Raw genomic sequence first — 24958 nt, forward strand, 5'->3', positions numbered from 1 at the left:
CCAGAGTGGCTGACCTGGCTCAGACCTGCTCGGAGCTGGGGGCCTGGGGTTGACCCTTGTGGCTTGGCCTGAGCCTTTCCCTTCGTGGAGAGAGACTCCTGCCCCCCTTCCCCACCCCCGCGTGTGCCTACTTCTCCCTGTTCCTGGTGGGATTCCCGCAGCTTGAAGGGGCAAGGGCTTCCGGGGGGCAGTCTGGGGTGGGGGTCGGCCCCGCCGTGCCCAGCAAGCAGGCAGAGGCAAGAGGCGACCAGGGCCCGGAGGAGAAGCCCTGCAAGGGAGGCAGTGGTCAGGGCCGGGCTGTGGCCAAGGTGTGGACAGGCCGGGCCGCGGGGTCAGAGGCGGGAGGCCGCCGGCCCTGCTGGTGGCAACAGGCAGCTGGGTGCGCGTGGGTGGCAGCTAGGAGGGGCGGAGGGAGGAAGCGGGCTTCCTGAGGCCTCCCCAGCCCTCAGAGACAGACAGACAGACAGACAGCTGGCAAGAGGCGCCTGGGGACACGGCCACCTCGTAAGTACCTGAGGGGCGGGGAGGAGCCCCGAGGCCCCAGGTCGTTGGATACGGAGGTCTGGGAGGGCGGCCCCGGGAGGGCAAGCAGGAGGGCACCCGGGGGGTCACACGCTGGGTGGGCAGGGGCGCCGACGCTGCTGATGGCCCCGAGGGCGGGCAGGGCACGGCGGGGCGGGGAGGGCAGACAGGCATCCTGCTGTGTCTGCCCCTGCCCACTCAAACCCTGCGGGCGCGGCGACCCCGACACTCCAGCTCAGCTCCGGGCCGGGCCCTGGCCTGGAGGCAGGCCGTGCCCTCGGCGAGGCGCCCGGCTTGTGCCCCCAGCTGTCGCCTCCCCAGGCTCCGCGCTCGCGGGCTCAGTGAGGCCACTTCCTGTGACGGTTACTGTGGGGGATGGGCGGGAGGAAGGCAGCCCCAGCCCCCAGCCCGGGCCCCCAGCCCCCAGCCCCCATCCCCCATCCCCCAGCCCCCAGCCCCCAGCCCGGGCCCCCAGCCCCCAGCCCCCAGCCCCCAGCCCCAGCCCCCAGCCCGGGCCCCCAGCCCCCAGCCCCCAGCCCCCAGCCCGGGCCCCCAGCCCCCAGCCCGGGCCCCCAGCCCCCAGCCCCCAGCCCCCAGCCCCCAGCCCCCAGCCCCCAGCCCCCAGCCCGGGCCCCCAGCCCCCAGCCCCCAGCCCCCAGCCCCCAGCCCCCAGCCCCCAGCCCGGGCCCCCAGCCCCCAGCCCCCAGCCCCCAGCCCCCAGCCCCCAGCCCCCAGCCCCCAGCCCCCAGCCCGGGCCCCCAGCCCCCAGCCCCCAGCCCGGGCCGGAGACCCCAGAGGCAGGGTCGACCTTGGGTGGAAGGGCCGGCTGCCCCAAGCACACCGGAGGTCCACCTTCTTGTCCAGAGGAGGCCCCTGAAGACCCAGGGGTGTGAGCCCACCCTCCACCCAGAACGGCTGCACGCCGCCCGCCCCCCGGCTGCTGCCCCCTGGCCCCTGCCCCTCCGGGTTCCTCGGGATCCCGTTCTATCTCGGCTCCGTCGTGACCCTTTATCTCGCCCTCGCGCTAACCCCAGGCGGCCACCACCCTACGCCCCTGCAGAGATCCTGGCCTTCCCACAGAGTGACGCTGCCGCTTCCTGGGGAACAACGGAAGACAGCGAGAAGACCCGAGGTGCCCAAGGGCAGAAGGCTGCCCAACAGCCTAGAGGCCAAGCCACATGGCCGTGTGAGCTCCCGGGGACGCCGCCCCCAGCATGGTCCAGGCCCAGGGGCCGCTCCAGAGCAACGCTCCAGCCTCCCCATCGCCCTCATAGTCGCCTTCGGGGGCAGCCATGACCCAGCCTCCGCCAGACCAGGCCCCAGCCAAGAAGCACGTGCGGCTGCAGGAGAGGTGAGACCCTGTCGGGAGGGCCCAGCCGGGCCTGCCTGCCCTCCGCTGCCCCTCCAGTGGGACCCCCATGCCTCCCCAAGCAAAGGAAACCAGACTGCTCATTTGCATATCTGTGTCAGCTTTGCGCCTGCGCCCCAAGTCCCAGGCTGGCTTGAGCACCCCTCGAGGGGCCTGGAGCCTCCGGGCCTGGGTGTGGGTCTGAGCTTTAGGGGCCCAGCCAAGAATGGGCAATGGGGGCAGCTGGAGGCAGCAGCTGGGTTTGGAGCCTCCTCGCTGGCCAATGAGGGGCGGGGGTGCCAGGGGCCTGGGCCTCGGGGTCTAGAGGAGACAAGGAGCCTGCCGCCAGTGGTGCCAGGACAGCCGTGACTGAGGCCGACCGCGCCGTCTCTGCTGTAGGCGCGGCTCCAACGTGGCCCTGATGCTGGACGTGCGGTCCCTGGGGGCTGTGGAGCCCATCTGCTCCGTGCGCACGCCCCAGGAGGTCACGCTGCACTTCCTGAGCACGGCCGGGCGCCCCCTCAGCCGGCAGGCCCTGCAGCACCAGCCGCCCAGTCCCACACAGCTGGAGGAGGAGTTCCTGGTGAGAACAAGGGCCCCCCGAGTCACTGCCCTTCTGGATCAGGAGCAGCTGGCAGGCCTGTCCCTGTGGGCCCTTGGGAGACAGAACCCCAGGGGCTCCAGGAAGGAGAAGGCTCCACCCTCTCCCTGCACCCCATCCAGACCCGCCTCCCGATGCCAGGAGGGAATGGGGCCCCTCCACCAGAGAAGTGGGGGAAGGGAGGCCAGGAAGGAGGCCACTGCTCACGCACCTCCTCCCCCACCCCTGCCAGAGGATCCCCTCAAACTTCGTCAGCCCCGAAGACCTGGATATTCCTGGCCATGCCTCCAAGGACCGATATAAGACCATCTTGCCAAGTAAGGACTGCGGTGGGGCTGGGGTGGAGGCGTTCAGAGGGCAAGACATGGCCTCAGCCAGGACGGGGCTGCCCTGCATGGGGCCTCTTCTTTTGACAGAGGGGTGCCCCCGCCTGGCCCTGGCCAGGGAAGGGGGGCAGAAACCATGCCAGCCTGAGGCTAGGCCCGCGCTGTGGGCCAGCACTGCTCAGCGTGGCCCCGGGTAGTCAGTGTGTGCTGGTCTGACCCCTGTTTTCCAAATGAGGAAACCGAGTTACAGAGAAGTCCTGTAGCTTGCCTGAGGTCACACAGTCAGGCACACCAACCCCCTTCCTCCTGTTCCTCCCGCCTGGGAAACGGCCCGCGCCGTCTGCAGGGGACGAACCCCGTTTGGACGGCTCCTGAGAGATGCTGCGGATCTCAGATGGAGGAGGAGGCGGCAGGCAGGGTTCACGAGGCTGGCAGACCCGGGTCAGCACCTCCTGTATTCGGAGGCACGCACGGGGCCCGCTGACCACGAGGCCCGGAAGGTTCTCCTCCCCGCTCCGCGCAGAGCAGCCTTATCTGACCAGCTGCCCCCAGCAGCCCCCAGTCTGGAGGCCGCAGCCCTCTGCCAGCCTGTTAGGGCCCAAGGAAGGGGCAGGGGCAGCCTGCTCTGGGCCCTGAGGTGCCCTCTGCCTGGACCAGCTGGCCCCTGGGAGCCAGGGTCTTCATTGGGCCTGGACTGGAGCTGGAGAAAGGCCCCCTTAGAGGCTGACTCAAGGGGTCGGGCGGGCATGGGATGGAGCCTGAGTTCCAGTAGGGTCATTCAGGAGAAGCTCTTCCTCGAACATCTCTCTCTGTTTTTGTTGCCGTGACCCCTCTCCGCCCCTCTCTCACCTTCAGGCTGGAATGCTTAGTAGCTGCCCCCTCCCGCCTGTCCGTCCTGCCACCTCCTGGCACTGCTCTGGCCTCGGCCTCTGCTGCTCAGAAACGCCCTGCGGCCCCCTGCTCTTCGCAGGCACCTTGACAGGCACCTTGACAGGCACAGGGCTGTCCTCTTGCCCGCCCTGCATGCGGCTGCTTTGCTGGTTGCCCTTTGACCTCTGCTGGTTTTCACTTCTAGACCCCCAGAGCCGAGTTTGTCTGGGTCGGGCACAGAGCCAGGAGGATGGGGATTACATCAATGCCAACTACATTCGGGTGAGTTGCTGGCAGGGAAGGGGGTGCTGTGTCCAGAGACACCCCCACCCCAGGACACCTCCCAGTGCAGCGGGGCACCTGGTGTCCTGGCTCCAACCCCATGAGCTCCTGGAACAGGCCAGGACGCCAGGATGCACACAGCAGACGTCAGGTGCTGGAAGGAAGACCCCAGTCTCCTTTGCCCCTGGTCCCCCACACCTGCCAGCCTCTCCACGGAGAGTGGCGCTGGCCGCCCCAGCCCAAGACTCCCAGGTCTGCAGCCCAGTGAGGCATTTGGCCAGTTCCCTCCCCTCTGCCTTTGCTACTCCAGGCGGCCCCTCCTTCTTGGAGGCAGCTTAAGTCAAGGAATCAAGGAACCGGAGGCCGGGAGGCCAGGTGGACTCCTCGCCTAGACTTGTCTCCAGTGCCCAGCCTCCAGCCTCCAGCCTGCAGGGTGGGAGGCGGCAGGCGCGGACGTGAGCCCTCTGGTGGCTCTGAGTGGGTGGGACAGTGGCCGGGAGCGGAGGTGAACAGCCCGCATCAGCCACCTAATGCGGAAAAACTGACTCTTTTGAAAAGACCCTGATGCTGGGAAAGATTGAAGGTGGGAGGAGCAGGGGACGACAGAGGGTGAGGTGGTTGTATGGCATGATTGACTCGATGGACGTGAGTTTGAGTAAGCGCCAGGGGTTGGGAATGGACAGGAAGGCCTGGCGTGCTGTGGTCCATGGGGTTGCAAAGAGTCAGATACGAACTGAACTGAACTGAGGGCCTGGGGGTGAAGCGCGGGCCAGTGAATGGTCTGGATCCCCCATCCCCTGAGGAGTAGGAGGATTCTGAGGGGGAGAAAAAGGGCTGGCAGGGGTGTGCTACGCCTCGCTGCTGACTCCACAAAGTAGCATGTCAAAGGGCAACGGTTTTCCCCGCCTTTGGTGCTAGTAGAAGGCAGAGGAAGGAAGGGACCATTCACGGAGGCCCAGGAAGACTGAACGCAACACGCTGTCGAGTCTGACCCACACCCACGCGTCCCTGACGCGTGTGTCCCGGCCACCCCAGGCCCGCGCTCTGCTGGCTGTCCCGGCCAGCGCGGGGCTCCCGGTGCGTGCGTCCCTGACGTGTGTGTCCGGGCCGCCCCGGGCCCGCGTTCACCGCCTGCCTCCCCGCCTACAGGGCTACGGCGGGCAGGATAAGGCCTACATTGCCACCCAGGGCCCCATGCCCAACACGGTGTCGGACTTCTGGGAGATGGTGTGGCAGGAAGAGGCGCCCCTCATCGTCATGCTCACGCAGCTCCGAGAGGGCAAGGAGGTGGGGCGGCTCCAGGCTGGGCCCCCGGGGGCTGAGGACACCTGTCAGTCCCTGAGTCACAGGGCACGGAGGCCACCCCAGCCAGAAGCCAGGGCGGGGGGAGGCAGGTGTCAAGCCCACCGGGGGGGCAGGGAGATGCCTTGGGGGGCCCTGATCCAGCCGATAGACCCCAGCCCCTGACGCCCAGCTCCCCCTGCCCAGAAGTGCGTCCACTACTGGCCCACAGAGGAGGAGGCCTACGGGCGCTTCCGCATCCGCGTCCAGGACGTGCGGGAGTGCCCGGAGTACACCGTGCGGACGCTCACCATCCAGGTACCCGGGGCCGCGGGGGCCGGGCCACCCGTCTCTGGAGGTCCCCTGGGAGTCTCGGGTTTGCTCAGGGAGACCTGCCTGAACCCACGCCTGCAGAGCTGCTTGGGCCCGGAAGAGGGACGCGGGTGCCGTCCTGGGGCCCCCCCAGGCCGGCAGGGCAGGTGCCACCATTCCTGTGGGAAGCAGGGCGGGCCCTGGAGTCACTGCTGGAGGGCGACCGGCAGTTTGATGAGAGGCTTAACAACACATGAAGCCTAAGCCCCCGTCACTGGAGGCGCCTTCCGCTCTCCAAAGCGGCTTTCTGGCCTCCGAGCATCACAGCCCTGTGCATGAGGCTAAGGGACACGTCCGCAGGCCTGTGCTGGAGGGAGGCAGGGCCGGGACCTGAACGCGGGTCTCTGCTGCCCCTTCCTCACGCCCTGCCCCCGCCCAGCACCAGGAGCAGCGCCGGGCCCTGAAGCACATTCTCTTCTCGGCCTGGCCCGACCACCAGACCCCAGAGTCGGCGGGGCCCCTGCTGCGCCTGGTGGCCGAGGTGGAGGACAGCCCAGAGACTGCGGCCCGCTCTGGGCCCATCGTGGTCCACTGCAGGTATGGGCCCCTCAGAGGGGCTCCTAGGGGAGCGGGGGCTGGCCCGGGCCTTACTCACACCGGGATCTCCAGCTCATCCAGCAAGTGCAGAACACGGACGTGTGAGCCGGGCACCCAGGCACAGTCCAGAGAGGCAGCTCCCGCTCCGCGGGAGGACACAAACCTGCTCCCTGCCACCAGGGCGCGTTTATGCATTCCCCAAATGTTCACTCAACGCCTGTTATTGCCAGGCGCAGAGTTCGATGCTAAGGAGACAGTGTGAACAAGACCGTTTGGTTACTGCCCAGTTTTACGGTCTGCAGACAAAACGAACAGGATGCAGCGTGATGAAGCGTGACGGGGGTGTTGGGGGCACAGAATCAAGCCGCCCCCACCAGACTTTGGCCAGAAACGGTCTTCCAGGAGGAAGGACCTCTAGGCCAAACTAAGACTTGGAAGGTGAAGGAGGAGCAGGGAGCACCCCAGTGGGTGGGGCTGCAGCTCCCGAGGCCTGACGGAGGCTGGGCACAGTCAGGGCGCGGGCCCGGGACGTGCGGGCGGACTTGAGAGTCTGGAGGGTAAGAGCAGGCGTGCGGATGAGGGGCCTCACGGGACAGGCCCAGAGACCCGGGTGTGCCGCTGAAGAGCCCCGGGGCCTGGGGCTAAGAGGCGGGCGGACGGAGGGGTGAGGCAGGAACAAAGACAGGCAGAGCGTTCGGGAGGCCCGTCCTCAGGAGCTCACGCGGCCGCAAGCACAGGCAGGGGGCTGTGGACCCTCCACAGGTGCAGCCGGCGGATGCTGGGGGTCAGGGGTTCACGCAGGAGGGGAGGCTTCCTGAAGAAGGGAGGAGGGCAGAGCGGAGTAGGGGGAGAGGACTCGGGGCAGGACGGGCAGGCGACGGGCGAGCGGCACCGTCAGAGGGCATTGGCGCATCCGGAGGCGTGGCCGATGCCCTCCCCGCCCGCCTGCCCCCTGTGACTGCCCTTCCCTGGACCCCTGTACCCAGCGCAGGGATCGGCCGGACTGGCTGCTTCATCGCCACCCGCATCGGCTGCCAACAGCTGAAGGCCCGAGGGGAGGTGGACATCCTGGGTATCGTGTGCCAGCTGCGGCTGGACAGGTGGGTGCTTGGCTAAGCGGGGTGAGGACATGGTGGGCGGCCCTATGCCTCCTGGAGGCCCTTAGGCTCTGGGCATTTCCTGTGGGAGAAAACGGGCCCATTGGGCTTCAAGAGCTTCGCACCTTACACCCAGGCCAGAATCTCCATCTGGAGTTTAGCTGGGGGATGCTACAGCTAAATAGGACACTCTACTAAACAGGGTCACCTGAGCTTTCGGTCTGTTTTGTTTCTTGTCTCCATTTTTCCAAATACCTTTCTCAGGGGGGAAAGTGGGGAGACAGTGGACGGTTGGTTCTGGAAACAAGACAGCCACAGGCAACTGCAAAAGTTCACTGATGTAGAGACAAGAGACAGGGTCCACCCCCGAGCGTCTCTGTGTCTCCCGGGCCCCCACTTCTTTACCCAGAGAGACAGTGGCCCCCTCCCCGGAGAGCTGCTATGAGGAATGAGTTTACCAATGGGAAAGCACTGGGAACACGAGATCTGGGGAATCACTATTTCTAAGACCTCTGCCACGTGGGGCCCTCCTCCCACGTGGGGAAGGCAGGGGCAGTGGGGGGAGTCCCAGTCTGCCACAGAGAGGACACCCCTGGGAGGAGGCGCCACAGGCCTTCGGGAGGGTCAGGCTGTCCCCACCCACCTCAGCTCAAGGCTGTGCGTCTCTGCCTGCAGGGGAGGCATGATCCAGACGGCAGAGCAGTACCAGTTCCTGCACCACACCCTGGCCTTGTTCGCCGCCCAGCTGCCGGAGGAGCCCAGCCCCTGACCTGGAGCCCTCCCTGCCCGGGGCCGCTTCCCCGGGCCTGGGGAAAGGGGGCCTCGCGACCTGGGGAATCCCCAGGGGCCTATCTGGGGTCCCGGAAGCTGGCCAGTGAGGACGAGGCCAGACACTGGCTCTTGAGCACTAGCCACTGCCCCCTGCCCCCAGTGGACACAGGGGCGACCCCCATGTGAGAGCCTCGGTCTCCTCCTCGGACATGGATCTGGTGTTGCTGCCACTAGGGCAGAGCAACCTGAGGGTGCCCAGAAGCTGCTCCAGCTGCACCCCCTTCCTGGGGCTGGCAAGAAAGTGACCCCAAGATCATACCCATCCCGGGTATGTTCTCGGTCCAGCCCGAGAACAGGCCGATGGCCGGAGTTGGCAAAAGCCTGGTGCTGCCTTGGCTATGTCCTCAGCATCCTGCTAGGGACTCTGCCTCCTCACCCCACATCAGAGGCCAGACACCCCCAAGAGAGCAAAACCCAGACCAGCCCCGTGCCCACACTGGGGTCTGGTGAACAGGCTACAGAAATGACCAGACCAAACAGTTAAAGTCTCTAGAAGAAGGAAAGTGTGGGAACACCTCCTGGGGTCCAGACTGCTGCCCCTGCCTCTGTACCTGCCAGCCACCCACCCCAGCCACTCCCATGGGAGACCCTGCGTCCTCAGCCTGCCTGCCAGCCTCAGAAGGGACGTGAGTGCCCAGGAAGAACACAAGAACTGAGCAAGGAGCTGAGAGCACTGCCTGACTCCAGATAAGAGCCCCGCCATGCCCTTCTCCCTGCAGAGCACACCTGGACCGCACGCCTCCATTTTCCACCAGCATCCTGGATTAAAGCACCTATGTGGGCCAGGGGCTCAGGCTGAACAGGGTCCGCCACAGTTTACCCTAGAGAGCGAACTGCCCTCCACGTCTCTCGTCAGCACGAGTCCAGGGCCCCCCAGGTCTAGTCTCAGGGCTGACCACCACCTGGGAGTGAACTCACTCCTCCTGAAGCTTTCCTGCCTTCAAGAGGCACTCCCGCTGCCCATGGAACTCAGACACCACCCCCCCAGGAGGAAAGCTGCTACGTGGCGGCGGGTCCCCCTTCCTGGGTGCTGCTGCCCCAACCCTGTCCAGACACGAGGACAGGCCGTGGAGAATAACAGGTGGGGAAATAAAGGCTTCTTCTTGTCCTCAGGCCTCCGGGGCCCCTTCACAGCAGTTAGGGTAAGAATCCACAGAGCAGGGACAGGCGGCCGCTCTTTACCCCGGAACGTGCACTTTCACAGCCCTTCCAGGGACACGGGGAACAGCAACCCTGGCGTGGGCTTGTCGGGGGGCGGGGGAGACAGAGGTGTTTCTTGGGAGCTAGAGAGGAACTTACCAAGAGCAGGGACTAGAAAGGCCATGTAACCGCTCGGGACGTTCCGCAGGCCGAGACCCTGCGATCCCACCATTCTGGCAACTGATCATGGGGTCATCTTGGGTGGGTTTGGCAGGTATGGTTGCTATTTGAAAGTTTACGCACCTTTGATTAAGCGCACGGACGCACATGAACACACATGGAGGTCAAACGCTCAGATGCAGCCAAGGCGGGTGGCAGCTGGGGGCCTCGGGGACAGCAGCACCCCGGCAGGCCGCCACCCCCACCGGCGGCTCTCCTGAGCCCAACTATGGCTTTTACCCAGTACAGGCCAACGTTTCCATTTACCACAAACCTGCCTCACGGAAACTGCCTGGCAGGATCTTCTCTGTCTAGTATGCAGTGGTCCTAGTAAAAGCCTCTCTGGGCCAGAGGCTTATAAGCATGGGGTTCTGGTACATCGTGGTTGACAAAGCGCTCACAGGCGGCTGTTCCTCTCCGCGGGTACCCTCTGAGAGATCGGGGCTCGGTACCCGGAGATGCTCAGAGGCCAGGACCCAGGGAACAAAAGATCTCAAAGACCTCCCCCCCGCCCCGCGTCCTGGGAGGCCGCGGACCACCCTCGTCCACCCTGGAAATGCTCCCGCTGGACGGCGCCCTCGCCCACCTCCGACCCACTGCCTGGAAGACCAGACGGGTGCCCGTCAGGACGCGGCAGCTCGCGAAGGGGAAAAGCAACCGGAGCTCCTTTCCCCAGGCCCCCCCTCGCGCCCGCGGGACCGGCGCGCCCCGCCCAATGCTCCGCGGCTCGGCCCGCCGGCCTGGCGCGGAGGAGCGCGCTCGCTCGGGGGCGAGCAGGGCCGCCGGCCGCGCGGGCGGAGCCGGAGGACGGCGGCGAGGAGGACGGCGGCCGGGCGGGGGGAGGACGCGCCGAGGCCACACCCATCGGCGCGCCGATCCCGGCAGCGAGTCGTCGGCCACCGCGCGCTCCTGCCGAGCCTCCGCCCGCACCGAGCCCGGAGCCGGGCCGCACCGGGGAGGGCCGCTCCGGCCGCAGCGCGAGGGCACCAGGGGCGGCGGGGGGCCGGCACCAGGCGCGGCCGGCGCAGCGACCATGATCGCTTTGTTCAACAAGCTGCTGGACTGGTTCAAGGCCCTGTTCTGGAAGGAGGAGATGGAGCTCACGCTGGTCGGGCTGCAGTACTCCGGCAAGACCACCTTCGTCAACGTGATCGCGGTACGGCCGCCGGCCCCGAGCCCCCGCCGCGCCGGGCTGAGCGGGTCCCCGCCCGGCGTGGAGGCCCGGGGCCTACCACGGCCCCGGGGCCCCGGCGGCGCACGCCCGGGCCGGGATGGCACCAAGGGCGCGGGGGGCGGGGGACAGGGGACGCGGCCCAGGCCCGGGACTGGCGGCTCCGAGGGTGTCACGAGGCCCGAGGGACCGCCGCCCGCGGAGAGGGCCCTCCTTCCGCACCGCAGCCGGGCGCATGACGGGGCGAAAGTGCAGGGCCTGCTGCGGGGAGGGTCGCGAGATGCGATGCCCTGCGGCTTGGGCAGGGGGCCCGGCGGCCCAAGCCCCACCCCGGGGGGTTAACCCCGCCTGGCCGGAAGGGGAAACCCCAGCGCTATTGATGGTGCGGGGGAGAGGGATGCTCTGGGGGGAGTGGAATCCGCCCGGGCCCAGGGCTCCAGCCCAGACGCCTCCTCTAAGGGAACCTCTGCCCAGCTGGAGGTCCGGGGGGGATGGACGGCACCCCGAGGAGCTCGGAGGCCCCGCCTGGCCCGGAAGTTGCAGAGGAGGTGGGGACCCAGAGGATGGGGTGGAGCTGGGGGGGGCAGGTCCACTCTGGGGACAGAGGGGAGAGTGGCTCCGGGACCCGGGTGGGGGAGTGTGAGCCTTTCACTGTCAGGGCGGTGGTGGGGAAGGAGTTAAAATGTGTCTCAGAAAAGGGGAAGACAAGCTGAACTGCAGTGGAGGCCGCGGCCTGGCGGGCGTTTGTGCGTTTGTGAGCCGGCTGCGCTGGGCCCCGTGGGGCTGAGGGAGGCTTGGGCAGGGCTTGGCTTGTCCCCTGCCTGGGTTTTCTGAGAACCGTGGACCGGGCGTGCATGAGATGGGTCAACAGAGAAGTGTGACCGCCGGCCTGGGTACCTCCCCTGCCAGTTCTGCGCACCCCCGAAGAGAAGGGTGGAGGGAGGCTGGGGTTAGATTCCCCACAACGGTGTGTTTGGGCACTGGCTCCCTTTCCTAAACGTGTTTGTGATGTCCTCTGCCCAGGGGCTCCTGGCCGCTCACCCAGCAGGACGAGCTCGTGGGGCCCAGGCTGGGTTTGTTGGCAGGATGGTGTCTGGGCTCCTGTCTGTCCAGGCTCTGGCCCTCCGAGGGAGACCCCTGGTTAGAACTGGCGTTGACTTGGGCTCAGGCTCCAGGAGCAGGGGCCAGGTGCCTGGCTGAGAGATGACCATGGTGGGGCCGGGAGGGGCCGGTTGCCGCTGCTCTCGTGGCTCAGCCTGGGCGTCACCTCTGGTCCCCAGGGACGCACTCCTCCTGGAGCGGCTACAAAGCCGTGTTCCCAGTTGGGATCTGCAGGCACCCAGGTGGTGCTTCTGTGTCCTGGTCGTGTCCAGAGAGCAGGAGGCTCTGGCAGGTCAGAACGGAATCCCAGAGTCACAGATTCCACCACCAGGGTCAGGAGTGTCTGAGGTGCACAGGGAGGCTGCGCCCCGGCCCCCGCCACACCTTCATCTTCACGACATGAAGTGTGCCACCTCAGCTCGCACAGCCCCAAAGTGCAGCCTCAATTTCCCTAGAAAGAGGCTTCCCAGGAACACCCATCCTTGTGGGGCCCAGTGGGAGCGCCCACGTCTGGGCGAGTCCAGAGTTCTCAGGTCCTCTGGGGCCATACCCGGGTATGATCTCAGTGGAGTGTCTTTCAGAAAGAAACAAAGAGTCTGGACTCTGGGCTTTGCCCTTGTGCCCACCACTGACCTTCTGAATCCCGCTGGCGGCCTCTTCATTTGGCCTTTCTTTGTCTCAGCTTTTCCCCGTTTGTTTTTTCTGCTCACTCTATGAGTCTGACTGTAGATAGAAATTGAGTTTATGTGTCAGCTGCTCAGCCGGCTAATGTGAGCTGGGCAGCGTCATTGAGAGACTTGCAGTGCTCCTGAGAGACTTCCGGTGCTCATGAGAACCCAAACCTCAGCTTCCCAAGCTCTGAAAAGGCTGTGCTGCCTGCAAGTAGGAGGTGTTTTGCCCAGGGGAAACTAGAGGACAAATATTTTCAAATACTTTAAAGTGTGAATGACTGTCCAATGGAAGAACTGATCTTGGGGTGATGGATTTTTGACTCAAAGAACTTTGGAGTGCTGTAGCTAACCCAGGAAGGATGAGCTAGAGGGGATTCAAGTCTGAGGGGGCGCTCCACTAGACAACTTTAGGGTTCCTGCTGACCTTGAAGGAGGAGCTTGTGAGATCTGAGGCCTTAGCCGGGAAATGAAGTTTTGACTGGTTCCAGCTTAGCTCTGATTCACTGCTGACCTGGAAATCCCGGGGCAGGGAGCCTACCTCCCTGAGGGTCCTCCTGGCACCCTCCTCTGCCAGGCTGGGCTTTTTATTTCTACGAGAGCCTGTGGGTGTTCTGGTCGCCAGGGAGCAATGATGGTTCCACATGTATGGAAACCATTTCCAAGCTCTTTGTGAGCCCTCTTGGCCGCTTTCTAGGAAACCAAACCCCTCTGCCCCATTTCACAGAAGGAAACGTCAAGGCCCAGAGAGGTCAAAGGTCTTGTCCAAGCTCCTCCATTAAGAGTGGTAAATGAGAAGTGGGCTTCCCTTCCTCAGTCTCCGTGTTCCTAGCCGCTCGGGGTGAGGGTGCGCCCCCCCCACCCTGCCGGGGTTTGCAGAGGTTAACCGCACATGCTTCTCCCTCCTCAGCCAAGAGCGAAGCTGCCTCCTCAAGGCGCTCCCTTTTCCTCGAGTTTCCTCACTTTTAGAGGCTCTTGGACCCTTTTGATATCTGACAGAAACCAGAGACCCTTTCGCCAGTGTGCACAGGCACGTTGTGCTCTCTCAGGGTCTCTGAAGCCCCTCCATCGCCTCATCCCTAGCATGCGTCTTGGGCGGCCCCTGCTCGTGTCCGAGGGCCTTGATGACTCCTGAAGATGAACGGGAATCTGTCTGTCTCACTCAGCTGGGGCCCCGGGGACTTGGTTCCTGCTTGCAGGCTCTGAGCAAGAAGCCACCATGTCCCCACTGTGGCCAGTGACCAGGGTCCTTGGCCGCTCGGTGTGGCCAGAGGCAAGTGACTCCTGCCACCTGCCACAGAAGGTGGCATCACAGAGGAGCAAAGCTGTCCCCTCAGGTTCAAGGTTAAGGACACCGCATCGCCTTCAGCCTGTGTCCGAGGGGGAGCAGAGGCATCCTATACCTGAACGTGGAGACGGCCTTGGGCGGAGTTCGGTCCAGCCTTGTAGTCTGGCTTAGAGGCCTGTGGCTAGTTTAGAACAATCTAGAGATCATGGAGACAGTTTAGAGGGGAGAAGTGAGAATTGTTAGAATCTGAAACTGTGTTATGGGAAATGGAGTTAGTCCCCAAGGAGCTCTCGGTCTGGCAAGGTCCCACGGAGGACCACCCATCCTACAAATGGGTACAGTACAAAGAAGCCCAGAAATGGCTTGCTGTGCATTGCATGTGGGGTGTGGCTGACGTACCCACCCGGATTTGACATGAGCGTTCACTACCTTGTGCAAGTGTGAATCTTGACTGTTTACCCCACCTGCTCCACCAGAGGATAAATGGGGAGGGGGCGGGGCGGGGCGGGGGGACCTCAGGACGGACTATCTCCATGCAGGCTGAGCCACTTCCTGAGCCCTCTTTGTCGCAGGAGAGCCCGACTGCAAGGTGGATGCTGGGCTTGGTCAGGGCCCCGTTTTGCCTGAAGGCAGGGGTGGGGGGGGGGATTTGGGACCCGCCGGGGACCCCCTCCTGGCCTGGAGGGGCTGCTGGGGTGGGGTGGAGGCAGGAGAGGCTCCCCACTGCCTGGCCGTGGCCACAGGGGACCACCCATTGGCACCTGCCATTTTGGCCCCTTTCCCAATTCTGACTCTCCCTTCCAGTCAGGACAGTTCAACGAGGACATGATCCCCACTGTGGGCTTCAACATGCGCAAGATCACCAAGGGGAACGTGACCATCAAGGTGCGCGCGGGCCAGGGGAGCAGCCAGGGGACTCTCTTAGTGAACATAAAATAACCCGGGCGCCTACGGCCGAGGATCCCAGGACAGACGGGAGCTGGGGGGGCCTGGGGGCCGGGGAACCGGCGGCGGAGGAGCCCTGGGAGGGCGGGGGGGAAGCCCGCCGCTGACACCGCACCCTCTCTCCAGCTCTGGGACATCGGGGGACAGCCCCGCTTCCGGAGCATGTGGGAGCGCTACTGCCGCGGAGTGAGCGCCATCGTGTGAGTGCGCGGGACGGGCCCTGGCCGGCGGCGTGAGCCCCTGTTGCCGCTTTGGCTTAGCCTTTGCTCCGACGGACCCTCTGGACGCCAGCAGTCCAGCCTGAGAGTCGGATCACCGCCGCCTCGTGCGGAAGCCTCCGCGTGTACCTCCCCCGACTCAGCCTCACCTGTGTCCTGAATTTTATGTGATTTAGTGGTTCATTCCGTCACTTTTTTTTTCTTTTCCTTTTTCCCTTTATTTTCTTTTTCATTGTTGGCGCACCACACATCTTGCAGGGTTTCCGTTCCCTAACCCCGGCCCTTGGCAGTGGAGGCCTAACCACTAGAGTGCCAGGGAATTCCCTCCCTTGCTTTTAAAAAATAGCAACAACCACACATATATATGTGCCCAAATAAAAGGTCGTTTAGCTTTCACTGTTGTTGATTTTTAAATTTTTATACAATTTTAAAGGTAATACTCCATTTACAGTTACGCCAAAATATTGGCTCTATCCCGTATGTTGTAAAGTACATCGTTGTGGCCTATCTTACACCCTGTAACCTGATTTTTTATTATTATTATTTTTTTAAGTTTTTTGGCCATGTGGTATGCGGGATCTTAGTTCCTGGACCAGGGATAGAACCGGTACCCCCTGCAGTGGAAGCTCCCAGTCCTAACCACCGGGACCACCAGGGAACTTCCCAATCTGATTTCTTTAAAAGCATGTTGAGCATAAAGTCTGTTGGAGCCTCCTTTGCAGTTTTCTACCCCCTTGTCTAGTCCTCCTGTGAGAACATAAGAGGGTCACTCTTGGAAGGACTCGGGTCTCATCTCACAGGACCCCGTGTTGCCGAGCGAGCAGCAGCCTCTCCGGGGTCTGTCGGGGGCGGAACGCGGGCAGGCCCCCCCCACCCCCGCGGCCCCTGCAGGTTGTCCCATCGGAGCCCCTTCCTGAGCCCTCCCAGGTGGCAGCTCCCACCCCCACCCCGGCCTGTGGGGTCAACTGCATCCCCACCTGCCGTCCCCCAGGTACATGGTGGATGCCGCTGACCAAGAGAAGATTGAGGCCTCCAAGAACGAGCTCCACAACCTACTGGACAAGCCCCAGCTGCAGGGCATCCCGGTCAGCTCCGCGTGGAGTGGGCGGGCGGGCCCGGCTTTGCGCGGGTGGGGCGGTATGGGGGCCCCTGGGCCCAACTCCTCCAGGGCGGCCGGGCCGCGGCAGCCCTGGTCCGAGCCCTGTCCTCTCTTCGTGGCAGGTGCTCGTCCTGGGGAACAAGCGAGACCTCCCCGGGGCGCTGGATGAGAAGGAGCTGATCGAGAAAATGTGAGTGGGCCCCGCCCCTGCCCCGGCGCGGAGCAGGGGGCTCGCGCGCTCCCGGCACCCGCCGCGCGGTGGCGCCCGCGGGCCCTCCCCTCGCGCTCCTCCCCGCCCCTCCCCCCGCGTCCCCCGTCCCAAGTCCCCTGCCTGCCCCAAGCCCCCAGTCCCCGAGGCGGCAGCTTCAGGAGACTGTGTGGTCCCCGCAGGAACCTGTCTGCCATCCAGGACCGAGAGATCTGCTGCTATTCCATCTCCTGCAAAGAGAAGGACAACATCGGTGGGTGTGGGGGGTCCGCGGGGCGGGGCAGGAGGGGAGGCCCCGGGCTACCCGGGTGGGACCGGAGGCAAGAAGCCCCCGCCCTGCGTCCACTGGTGTGCGGTCTTGGGCGAGCCCCCCGGGGCTCCGTCTCTGTCTCCTGCGCGGCTCGGAGCGGGTCTGACATCGGAACCGGGCTTGTGCCGCCCGTGGGGTGACCCCAGCTGCAGCCCCCTCGCCCCCGGTGTGCGCTCTCCCCAGGAGAAGCAGCCCCGAAGCCCTGTAACCTGCTCCCTTGTCCCCCAGACATCACTCTACAGTGGCTTATCCAGCACTCAAAGTCGCGGAGGAGCTGAGACCGCGGCCGCGCCTCGGACCAGGGACCGCCTCCCAGCCTGAAGCCGAGCTCCCCCTCCCCCTGCGGCCCCCCAAGCCCACCCTCCCTACTCCGTGCGGGGAGGGTCCTCCGGGGGCCCCAGAGTCCCGTTCTGCTGAGGTTTGAACTCCTGATTTGACTGTAAAATAAATGGCTCCCGCCCGCTCCCTAACCTCCCCCTCCCCGCTCCGTTTTCCGTCCCCGCCCCTCTCCGCTCCCCTTTCCTACACTCTGTTATTGTCCTGTGTGTACAGTATATATATGTATATATATTTTAATTTTTTAATTTAAGCAAAGACTAAAATCAACCATTTGATGCTGCAGGGCCCAGCCAGGATCAGGGAGGGGGCGGTGGAGAAAGCAGGAGGGAGCCTCGGGGTCGGCTGGGGCCGGTCCGCCCGGAAGGGCACCAGCCTGGCAGAGGCGGCCGTCCCGAGCCTCGTCTGTCCCCGCAGTGTTTGGGTGTCACAGGCAGACGGGAGCCTTCAGGGACCCCCCTCTCGGCCCCAGCCGGGCGGAGGGCAGGGGCCGCCTCCCAGGTGCCCCCGCCGCCCGCCCTCCCCGCCGGGCCGGCCGGCTTCCAGCTCCTGCCCCTCCTCAGGCCCCTTCCTCCACGGGCCACCTCACTTTCTGTTCTCATTTTGCAGAGTTGCACAAGGAGAGAACTCAGCATGGGGGGTTGGTTCTTTGGATTTTTGTTTTCTGTTGGTTTATTTAATTTAATGATTTGTAAAGTGATGTCCCTCTTCCTTTTTTACACTTTTCTGCTCATATTTAACCTCTGTTTGAAAGATGATTCTTGTAACTGTACATTTTTTTGCCTCCTAACAAGAATAAACGACAATTTTGTGTTGGGGGGTTGCACGATGTGGGTTCTTTGCCCCCGGTGGCCCAGCAGGCTCAGGACTCCAGTTCTCCGCCAGGGTGCACCCAGCCAGCGGGAGGCACGCGCTGGCCCAGACACACAATGGCTCTTTACAGAGCGGCCCCCGCGTGCGGCCCGGCTCCTGCCTGCAGCCGCCTCCTCTGGTCCCCGGCTCTGAGCCGCCAGCGGCCCCGAGAGCGCCGGTGTCACCACCTGCCCGGCCGCGCCTCCGCGCGGAATGCCGTGCGCAGTGCGTTCAGGGCTCCGCCTGCAGCCCGAGCGGGCGGAGCCAGTGAAGGGCCCTGGGGCGGGCAGCGCCGGGCGTGCGGAGCCCGCAGCCGACCCGCTCCGCCGCTGGTGTCGGGGCTGCTGGTTTCCCAGGAGAGGCCGCGCCCTCCCTCCTTCCACCAAGACCCCACCACCACCCTACTTCCATAGCACCTCAGAGCCTTGCGCCCGGCTTCTCGAAAATCCTTCCCAAATCGGGGCCATCTTGACCCAGTTTTACCGTAAGCCCCGCCCCACTGGGCTCCCCTCCGCCCAGAAATGGGACGGCCCTACAAGCAGGCTTCATCCATCCTCTGCTGGGAGAAAGCAGCTTCCAGGGTCCTGGGAGGCGGGCCTCCCCTGGTGGCTCTGAGCTCGGTACGTCCTCCGTGCTTTCCCCTGGAGGCTCCTTCCGGTCATCAGAACGGCAGGGAGGAGTGGCCTGCCTGGAGAGGGGCTCCCCACTGCCGCGGAGTTTGATGGAATTTGGCAAATGGAGCCAGATGACTTTGGGGTGCCTTACCAGGTGGCTCAGTGGTAAAGAATCTGCCCGCAATGCAGGAGACTAGATCTTCCTGGGTCGGGAAGATCCCCTGGAGGAGGAAATGGCCACCCATTCCAGTATTCTTGCCTGGAAAGTTCCACGGACAGAGGAGCCTGGCGGGCTGCAATCCAAGCAGGTGCAGAGTCAGACTCAACTGAGCGTGCACGCGCGCTGACCAGCCCCTCAGGAATAGGCAAGGGGGTCCAGGGCTAGGATGGTCCTCCTGGCTTCTCGGTGGCTGGCAATGCCGTGGCCTGGGGCGCTGGGGCAGGACCAGCACCCACGGTCTGGAGAACAGGATGCGGGGATCCGGTGACCTGCCTTTCTGGCCTCCTGTGTCCTCCAAGAAGGGCAGGACTTGAGCTGAGACAGGATGAGCTGCTCACCAGCCAGGAGGCACCCTCCTGCCCAGGGCACACAGCAGGCGCCTATAGGACAGACTGCAGATTCTTGCACCGCGGTGGGGGTGGGGCCCTCTGCCGCCCTGCAGAACTGCACCCCCAGGGGAGGACAGGCGGGAAGGTGCTGGACACTGGGCCTCCTGCCTGGAGCTCTAGGAGTCCTGTCTCAGGCCTCCAGTGACTTCAGACCTCTGTGAGGGGTTTGTCCTGCTTCACTGGGGTCCAGGAACTGTGTCCAGTCTGCCCAAGGGAGGCAATTCTGACTGCAAGTGTGGGGGAGGGTGGGGGGCTCAGTGGGTTGGCCCTTCCCAGCTGGCTGGTATCCCCTAAAAACCCAGCTCAAGTCCACTGCTCGCCACTGCCAACCAGCACCCCCACCCCAGGCCCAGGACCCCTAAGCAACAAATGCAGCTTTGTTCCCCCGGTTGGCCAGGCCCAAGGGACTGTGGCTTCTTCCCAAGGTCCGCTGGCCTGCTGGCTGACTTAATTCTGCAAGCCACTGACGTTGGCTGCCCGGGGCAGCGGGGCGAGCCGGGCCTCGGGGCCGCCGTCTCCTCGCACGGCTCTGAGCTGGGAGAGGCAAGGGTGCCCCTTGGCAGAGCCCCCAGACAGGATGTGGTGGGGCCCCCTGCCCTGCTCGTCCCCATTTCACCGCCCCCCCCATATCCCATAGGAAGCTGCTGGTGCATCTGGGACTGGGGGGTGCAGAGAGGAAGTTGGGGAGGGCACCCGGCCTGCCCTTGGCCCACCCCCAGCCTGCTCCTCCTCCATCCTAAGCTACTGCAGACGAGGCTGGGGGCTTCAGTCACTGTGGTGGCTGCCTGCCTCTCGCAGTACAAAGAGTGTGCGCCCAGCAGCGCCATCACCTAGCAACGGCCTCCCTCTCCCTTGGTGTCACCCGTCCTGGGGGTGGGTGCCAGGGAGAGAGAACAAGGCCGCTAAGATCCCGGGGCGCGGGGGAAGGAGGCTGAGGCCAAGGGCTGTGGGTGGGGTAACCAGCAGAGAAGGGAGCCTCGGGCACTCTACCACCCTGCCCCCGCCCTGGGGACCCTCCTGGGCCCGCGGGTGATCGGGGCACAGCTGGCAGCGGGGACTTGCTGGCAGTGGGGACTCCCCTCCAGGAGACCCAGAGCTGCATGTCAGACAGGAGGGCAGGCTCCTGGGGCCTCAGCCAAGGCGCCCCCCTGGCTGACCTTGTGCCAAACTCTCTGGGCCCAGATGAGGCTCAGGGGCCTCTGGAAGGCCCCGTGTTGCGGTGAGAGGAAAGAAGCGAGAGGAAAGAACACTTGGAGGGGGGGCGTCGGAGCTCTGGCTACAGCGAGGGTGTGGGGTGGGGGCAGGCGGAGGGCAGGCGGCTGGGTTGTCTGTGGGCTGAACAGTCCGTTCTAAGAAGCCAGACAAGAGCCGTTCTCAGAGGCAGACCCTCGAATGGGGGCTTTGTGCGCAGGGAGCAGTGAGAGGGCCCTCCGTGGGAGACAAGTTTCCAGCCTTCTTACGGGGACGGCTGGGTTCAGGCCCGACCGAGGGCACAGGGCCCCAGCCCCCAAGCCTTTCCATTCACTCTGCCCTCAAAGTCATGGCGCCCCAGGCTGGACAGGACACCAGCCACAGGCCAGGAGGGGCCGGCAGTGGCCAGGAGGCAAAGCCCAGGTGCACCTGGGCGCTGCCGGGATGTGGCGTAAGAAAGGCCCGTGGGCACAGGGCTTGTTTACCTAGTTTATTGCTTTCCAAGAGGGGCCTTCTACAGGGGAGCACCTGAGCGGGGAGCGGGGGGGACAGGTCAACCGGGGGTACATCAGAGGAGGAGGTGGATGAAGAGACAAGTCCTCCCGGGGGGACGGTGCCCAAAGGAGGCGTGCAGCGCGGGGTCGGCCGTGCCCAGGGAGGAGCCCGGTCCTGGGGGCACGGTGCAGAGAGGAGCACACGGGAGGTGCGGTCAGGCTCCAGATTGCGGAGGGGGGCGGGGGCGGGGCCAGGTGAGGTTCCGGAGAGTTTCAGGGCAGCTCTAAGGGCCTGCAGGACTACCACCCCGGTGAGCGCATGGGTGGGCAGGCCCCAGCGCAGCAGGGAGGGGCTCCGGCAGACCCGGACCCCAGCCCGGGGAGCCGAGCCCACCTCTGGACAGAGCTCCCCCACCGCGGGCCGGCTGGGCCTCAGCAGGGCGTGCCCAGGGCCAGGAGCGGGGGCGCCTCACGGGGCTTGTGGAAGTAGCCGGAGGCGGACAGCTCCGTGTGCAGCTTGGCGCGGGGGCCGGCGGGGGCCGCCCGCCCGCCGCAGCCCTCGCAGCAGCAGCAGCAGCAGTCCAGGAAGGCGCGGCCCAGCGGGCGGCTCACGCACAGGAGCAGCAGCGGCGTCAGGGCCGCCTTGAAGAAGGTGGAGAACTGCGTGACCAGGCCCAGCAGCTCTAGGGTCTGGCGCGTGAGCGCGGCTGACAGGTAGGCGGCCACGACGTTGCACACGTTCTCGGGGAGGGCGCAGAGGGCGTGAAGGGCAGCCAGGCCTGCCACGGTGCTGCTGGGCCGGGCCCCCGGCGGCTCCTGCGGGCCTGGCCGGCTCTCCGGCTTCCTGCCCGGTGGGCCCCGCACCCTCCACGTCACCAGCTGGCAGGTGACCGTGAACAGCACCGGCAGGCAGAAGTAGCAGCCGAAGGACCACCACATGCGGGCGTTCTGGTAGGTCAGAACCAGTGAGTAGAGCGACTCAGGCAGGTGGGCCGAGGGCTTCATGACGCACGCATCCACGGCGCCCGCAGCAGGGCTGGGCTCCCGCACCAGCTGCCACAGCAGGAGCTCAGGCGCAGCCAGCGTCATGGAGCCCACCCAGATGACTGCCAGCTTGGCCAGGATGGACGGGCACGGCTCGATGGGCCTGGCCTTGGGCAGGGTGCTGGTGGCCACGTGGAAGCGATCGATGCCCAGGGCACAGAGGCTGAAGGTGGTGACGCCCAGGGAAGAGACCTGCGGGGCGCGGGGTGGGGAGAGGGGTCAGCACCACGCTCCTGGGACTTCAGGAATCATCCCCGAGGATGAAGGCAGGGATGCAGGGGTCCTGGGCCTGCCGGGCTGTGGATGCCCGTGTCTCCTGGGTGCGTGGAGGTGGGGGTGGGTAGCCTTGAGGGGTGCAGACACAGGCTCTCTGTCCTGCGTTGCCCTGCCGGAGAGGCCCAGGGTCGGGCCACCCGGGGAGGCAGCCCCTCCAGACCGGCCCACCCAGGCTCAGCCTGTTCACCCAGCACACAGGACGACTGCCCTGTGAGCAGAGAGGAGGCGAGTGCCAGGGAGAGGGGGGCTCCCCCCTTGGACCTCCCTTCCCTGCTGGGGCGTGCTGTGGGGGCCCCACCCCTCTGCGGGCAGGCCCCAGGCCTGGAGGAAAACAACACAGCCTCTCCTTTCCTGCCAGAACAGCCCCCTGGAACCCTATAGCTCACTCCGCCGCCCAGGGCCTCCTGGGGCCCGTACAAAAGGGCCCAGCAGCGCATCTGTCCCTCACCTCTCACCGACACCAGCCTGCAGGGAGGGCTCATGGTGACCTGTCCTCCAGGCTGTGGAGGGGGCAGGCGTGCGGGACGCCAGTTGGGCGGGGCCCGGCTCCCCTCAGCCACGACTCTGCAGACAGGCCTCACAGGGAACCGCGCTCTCCCTCCCCCGAGACCCTCCTGGTAAAACCCTCACTTGAGTCGTTTTCTCTCCAAGCACGCTGTGGCTGTCACACCTGTCGTCCTTGGAGCGTTCACTCGGCCACGGTGACGCAGATCACCCGCCACCCATGAGGGGGCCGAGCTAGGGCAGGTGAAGTGCCCCACACTGGTCCCTCAGCTGGTCTGCCCGCCTCCAGGGCCCCGTGTCTGACCCCCATGGCTCAGCGGGGCTCCGAGCTCCAGGTGACTGAGATGCAAAGCTGCGCCCAGCCGGGCGGCTTCTTTCAGGTCTGAGCACTTTGGGTGGTCACCCTGGGCTGGGGAGGGCAGAAGAAGGCTGTGCCGCCTGCTGAGCCTCAGCGAGTCTGTCCAGATGAGAACTCATCACTAGTTCACAGGACGCGGCGAGAACTGGGAAGACGGCAGCATTCAGACGCTCATCCTGATTCCTTCCCCACTCAGGCCGGCCGCCCACTCACTCAGCCCCCGGAAGGAGCGCGGCTTTGGGGGGCATGGTCAGTCTAGCCCTCATTACTCCCTGAGCCCCATGTAAACAACAGTTGGAAGGCTGCTGGCTGTACAGACACGGTGGCCTCGCTGTGTCCCACACAAATGCACTTATTTTGGGGTATTTTGGCGTTGTTTTGATTGCACTTTCTCCTTCCGGTCTACACATCCATCAGCACCCAGTGAGGAAGGGCCCAGAGATAAAGGGCCATCTGGTCTACCCCCTGGTTGGGAGGTACAGAAACAGGAAAGGAGGTCTGACCTTCCCAGGGACACCCCAATATGCCCCGATCTCAGCTGCAGCCCCCAGAACCAGGGCTCCACTTTCAGAGGACGGAGCCAGCAGCAAGGGTGATGGCAGGGACGAGGGTCGCAGTGAGGGCCTCCGCTTCCGTGTTTGCACTCGGGGTGGGTACAGGCCTGACTGGTTAGGGGGGTGGGGCCCTGCAGGGAATTGGAATCTCCCTTCGTGCACCGATTGAGGCGGCAGGAAATTGAGGGGCAGAGAGGGGGCACAGGACAGAGCCATTTCTTGGGTGGGAAGACAGAGGGGTTAAGGCAGGGGAGGGAGCTCTCAGCGTCGAGAGAAGGGGGCCGCCTTGAGGCTGCTGGAGGCGGGAGCCGGGCTGGGGGGCGGGGGGCCCTGAGAGCTGCATGTGCCTCCCTGACCAACCTGGGGGAGAAGTGAGACAGGCCTGGGGGGCCTCGCGCACTCTCCGCCCATGCTGGCAGCCCCCTGCCCCCGCCCCATGGGCTCTCCCCGGCCACACACTCACCTCCACAAAGGGCACCGCCCGGCAGGACACGGCGCCCAGCAGCCTCTGCTTGGTGATCTCGTGGAAGGTGACGACGGGCAGGCAGAAGAAGAGGACCAGGAAGTCCCAGAGCGCCAGGCTGGCCAGGATGGAGTTCCAGGCGCTCTTCAGGTAGTAGCTATGCCACACAATGCACATGACCGCCAGGCTGCCCACGATGCCCACGGCAAACAGCAGCAGGGCCAGCAGCAGGACGGCGTAGGCCCCGTAGGAGTGCTCAGTCACTGGGTACAGTGGGTTCTGCACCTGCAGGCGCCAGCCGGGCGGCCCCGTCACGTTGCCCCGGGGCTCCTGCCCGCTGCCCCCAGTCGCTCTGGCCCGGTCCGGGGAGGGGCTGGCGGCCACCCAAGGCTGGGTGGGCTGCGGGGCAGCGGGGCGGATGGGCCGGGGGTACTCAGCCCACCCCTCGGGCACGTACTGCTGCAATCCCTTGGCGTGCTCCCGCTCAGCTCCTCGCCTGGACCGGTCCAGCTGCTCCTGGGCCGCAGGCTGGTGCCCACCCTGTTGCAGCCGGACCCCCTGAGGGGCCCTCTCGGGCCCGGCTGCCAGCGCCATGGCAAGAGAGATGCCCAGCGGCCACAGCCACCGCATGGCCGGACGAGTGGCACGGCTGCCCGCACACAGAGGCGAGGCCAGGCCAAGTGCGGGCCCGGCTCGATGGGCAGCTGGCTGCTGGGCCCGCCCCCACCGGGCGTCTGGCATTGCCAGCCGGCTCCAGTGGTCACCCCCCATCCCTCCACCCGCAGCAGCCAGGCAGGACAGGGCAGGGCCCTCTGCTGGACACAGGGTGCTCTGTGCCGCCCGCAGGACACGCCTCCCCAGGCCCCACGGGCGGCAGCACTCAGACCTGCGGGGCCCTCGGGGGCCGCCCACCCTCAGTCCCGGCCGTGCACACGGGGTTGTGGGGACAGGGCAATCGCTGCTGCTGTTAGCCTTAGGGTTCGTGAGCGCTCCCTGGGCCAGGCTGCCGGATAGAAGCCTCATACATGTTTACATTGCTACCGCAGCTCAGAGAGGCAAAGTAACTTGCCCAAGGCCACACAGCCGGGATCCAAACTGCAGGTGTGTCCAACTCCAGAGCTGAAACTCAGCCCCTCGGTCACGCAGCATACAGGAGTCCAGCAGGAAAGGGGTCCTGAAGAGTCTCTACACCCACAGTCTTCTTTCTCAGACGTGGAAACCATGGGAAC

General features: G+C 65.3%; 3 protein-coding genes across 3 annotated transcripts; 2 read left to right on the top strand and 1 right to left on the bottom strand.

Annotated features, from left to right (window-relative positions):
* The first annotated feature begins 1811 nt into the window (after positions 1–1811).
* PTPN7 (protein tyrosine phosphatase non-receptor type 7) lies at positions 1812–8857 on the top strand. The gene is made up of 9 exons (XM_055583692.1): positions 1812–1873; positions 2270–2453; positions 2704–2788; positions 3873–3949; positions 5099–5236; positions 5438–5548; positions 5982–6139; positions 7126–7239; positions 7912–8857. The coding sequence occupies exons 1-9, from the start codon at positions 1815–1817 to the stop codon at positions 8003–8005; spliced, it is 1020 nt and encodes a 339-aa protein (XP_055439667.1). The 5' UTR covers positions 1812–1814; the 3' UTR covers positions 8006–8857.
* A 1336-nt stretch (positions 8858–10193) lies between these two features.
* ARL8A (ADP ribosylation factor like GTPase 8A) lies at positions 10194–17585 on the top strand. Its single transcript, XM_055583218.1, has 7 exons — positions 10194–10582; positions 14459–14539; positions 14726–14799; positions 15809–15902; positions 16039–16106; positions 16307–16377; positions 16663–17585. Exons 1-7 carry the CDS (start codon positions 10460–10462, stop codon positions 16710–16712), a joined length of 561 nt encoding a protein of 186 aa, XP_055439193.1. The 5' UTR covers positions 10194–10459; the 3' UTR covers positions 16713–17585.
* A 3377-nt stretch (positions 17586–20962) lies between these two features.
* GPR37L1 (G protein-coupled receptor 37 like 1) lies at positions 20963–24359 on the bottom strand. The gene is made up of 2 exons (XM_055583693.1): positions 23730–24359; positions 20963–21766 (listed from the first exon to the last, which is right to left on the bottom strand). The coding sequence occupies exons 1-2, from the start codon at positions 24357–24359 to the stop codon at positions 20963–20965; spliced, it is 1434 nt and encodes a 477-aa protein (XP_055439668.1).
* Between the last annotated feature and the right edge of the window lie 599 nt (positions 24360–24958).

This window comes from Bubalus kerabau, chromosome 5, assembly GCF_029407905.1.
Source record: "Bubalus kerabau isolate K-KA32 ecotype Philippines breed swamp buffalo chromosome 5, PCC_UOA_SB_1v2, whole genome shotgun sequence".
Classification (NCBI taxonomy): Eukaryota; Metazoa; Chordata; class Mammalia; order Artiodactyla; family Bovidae; genus Bubalus; species Bubalus kerabau.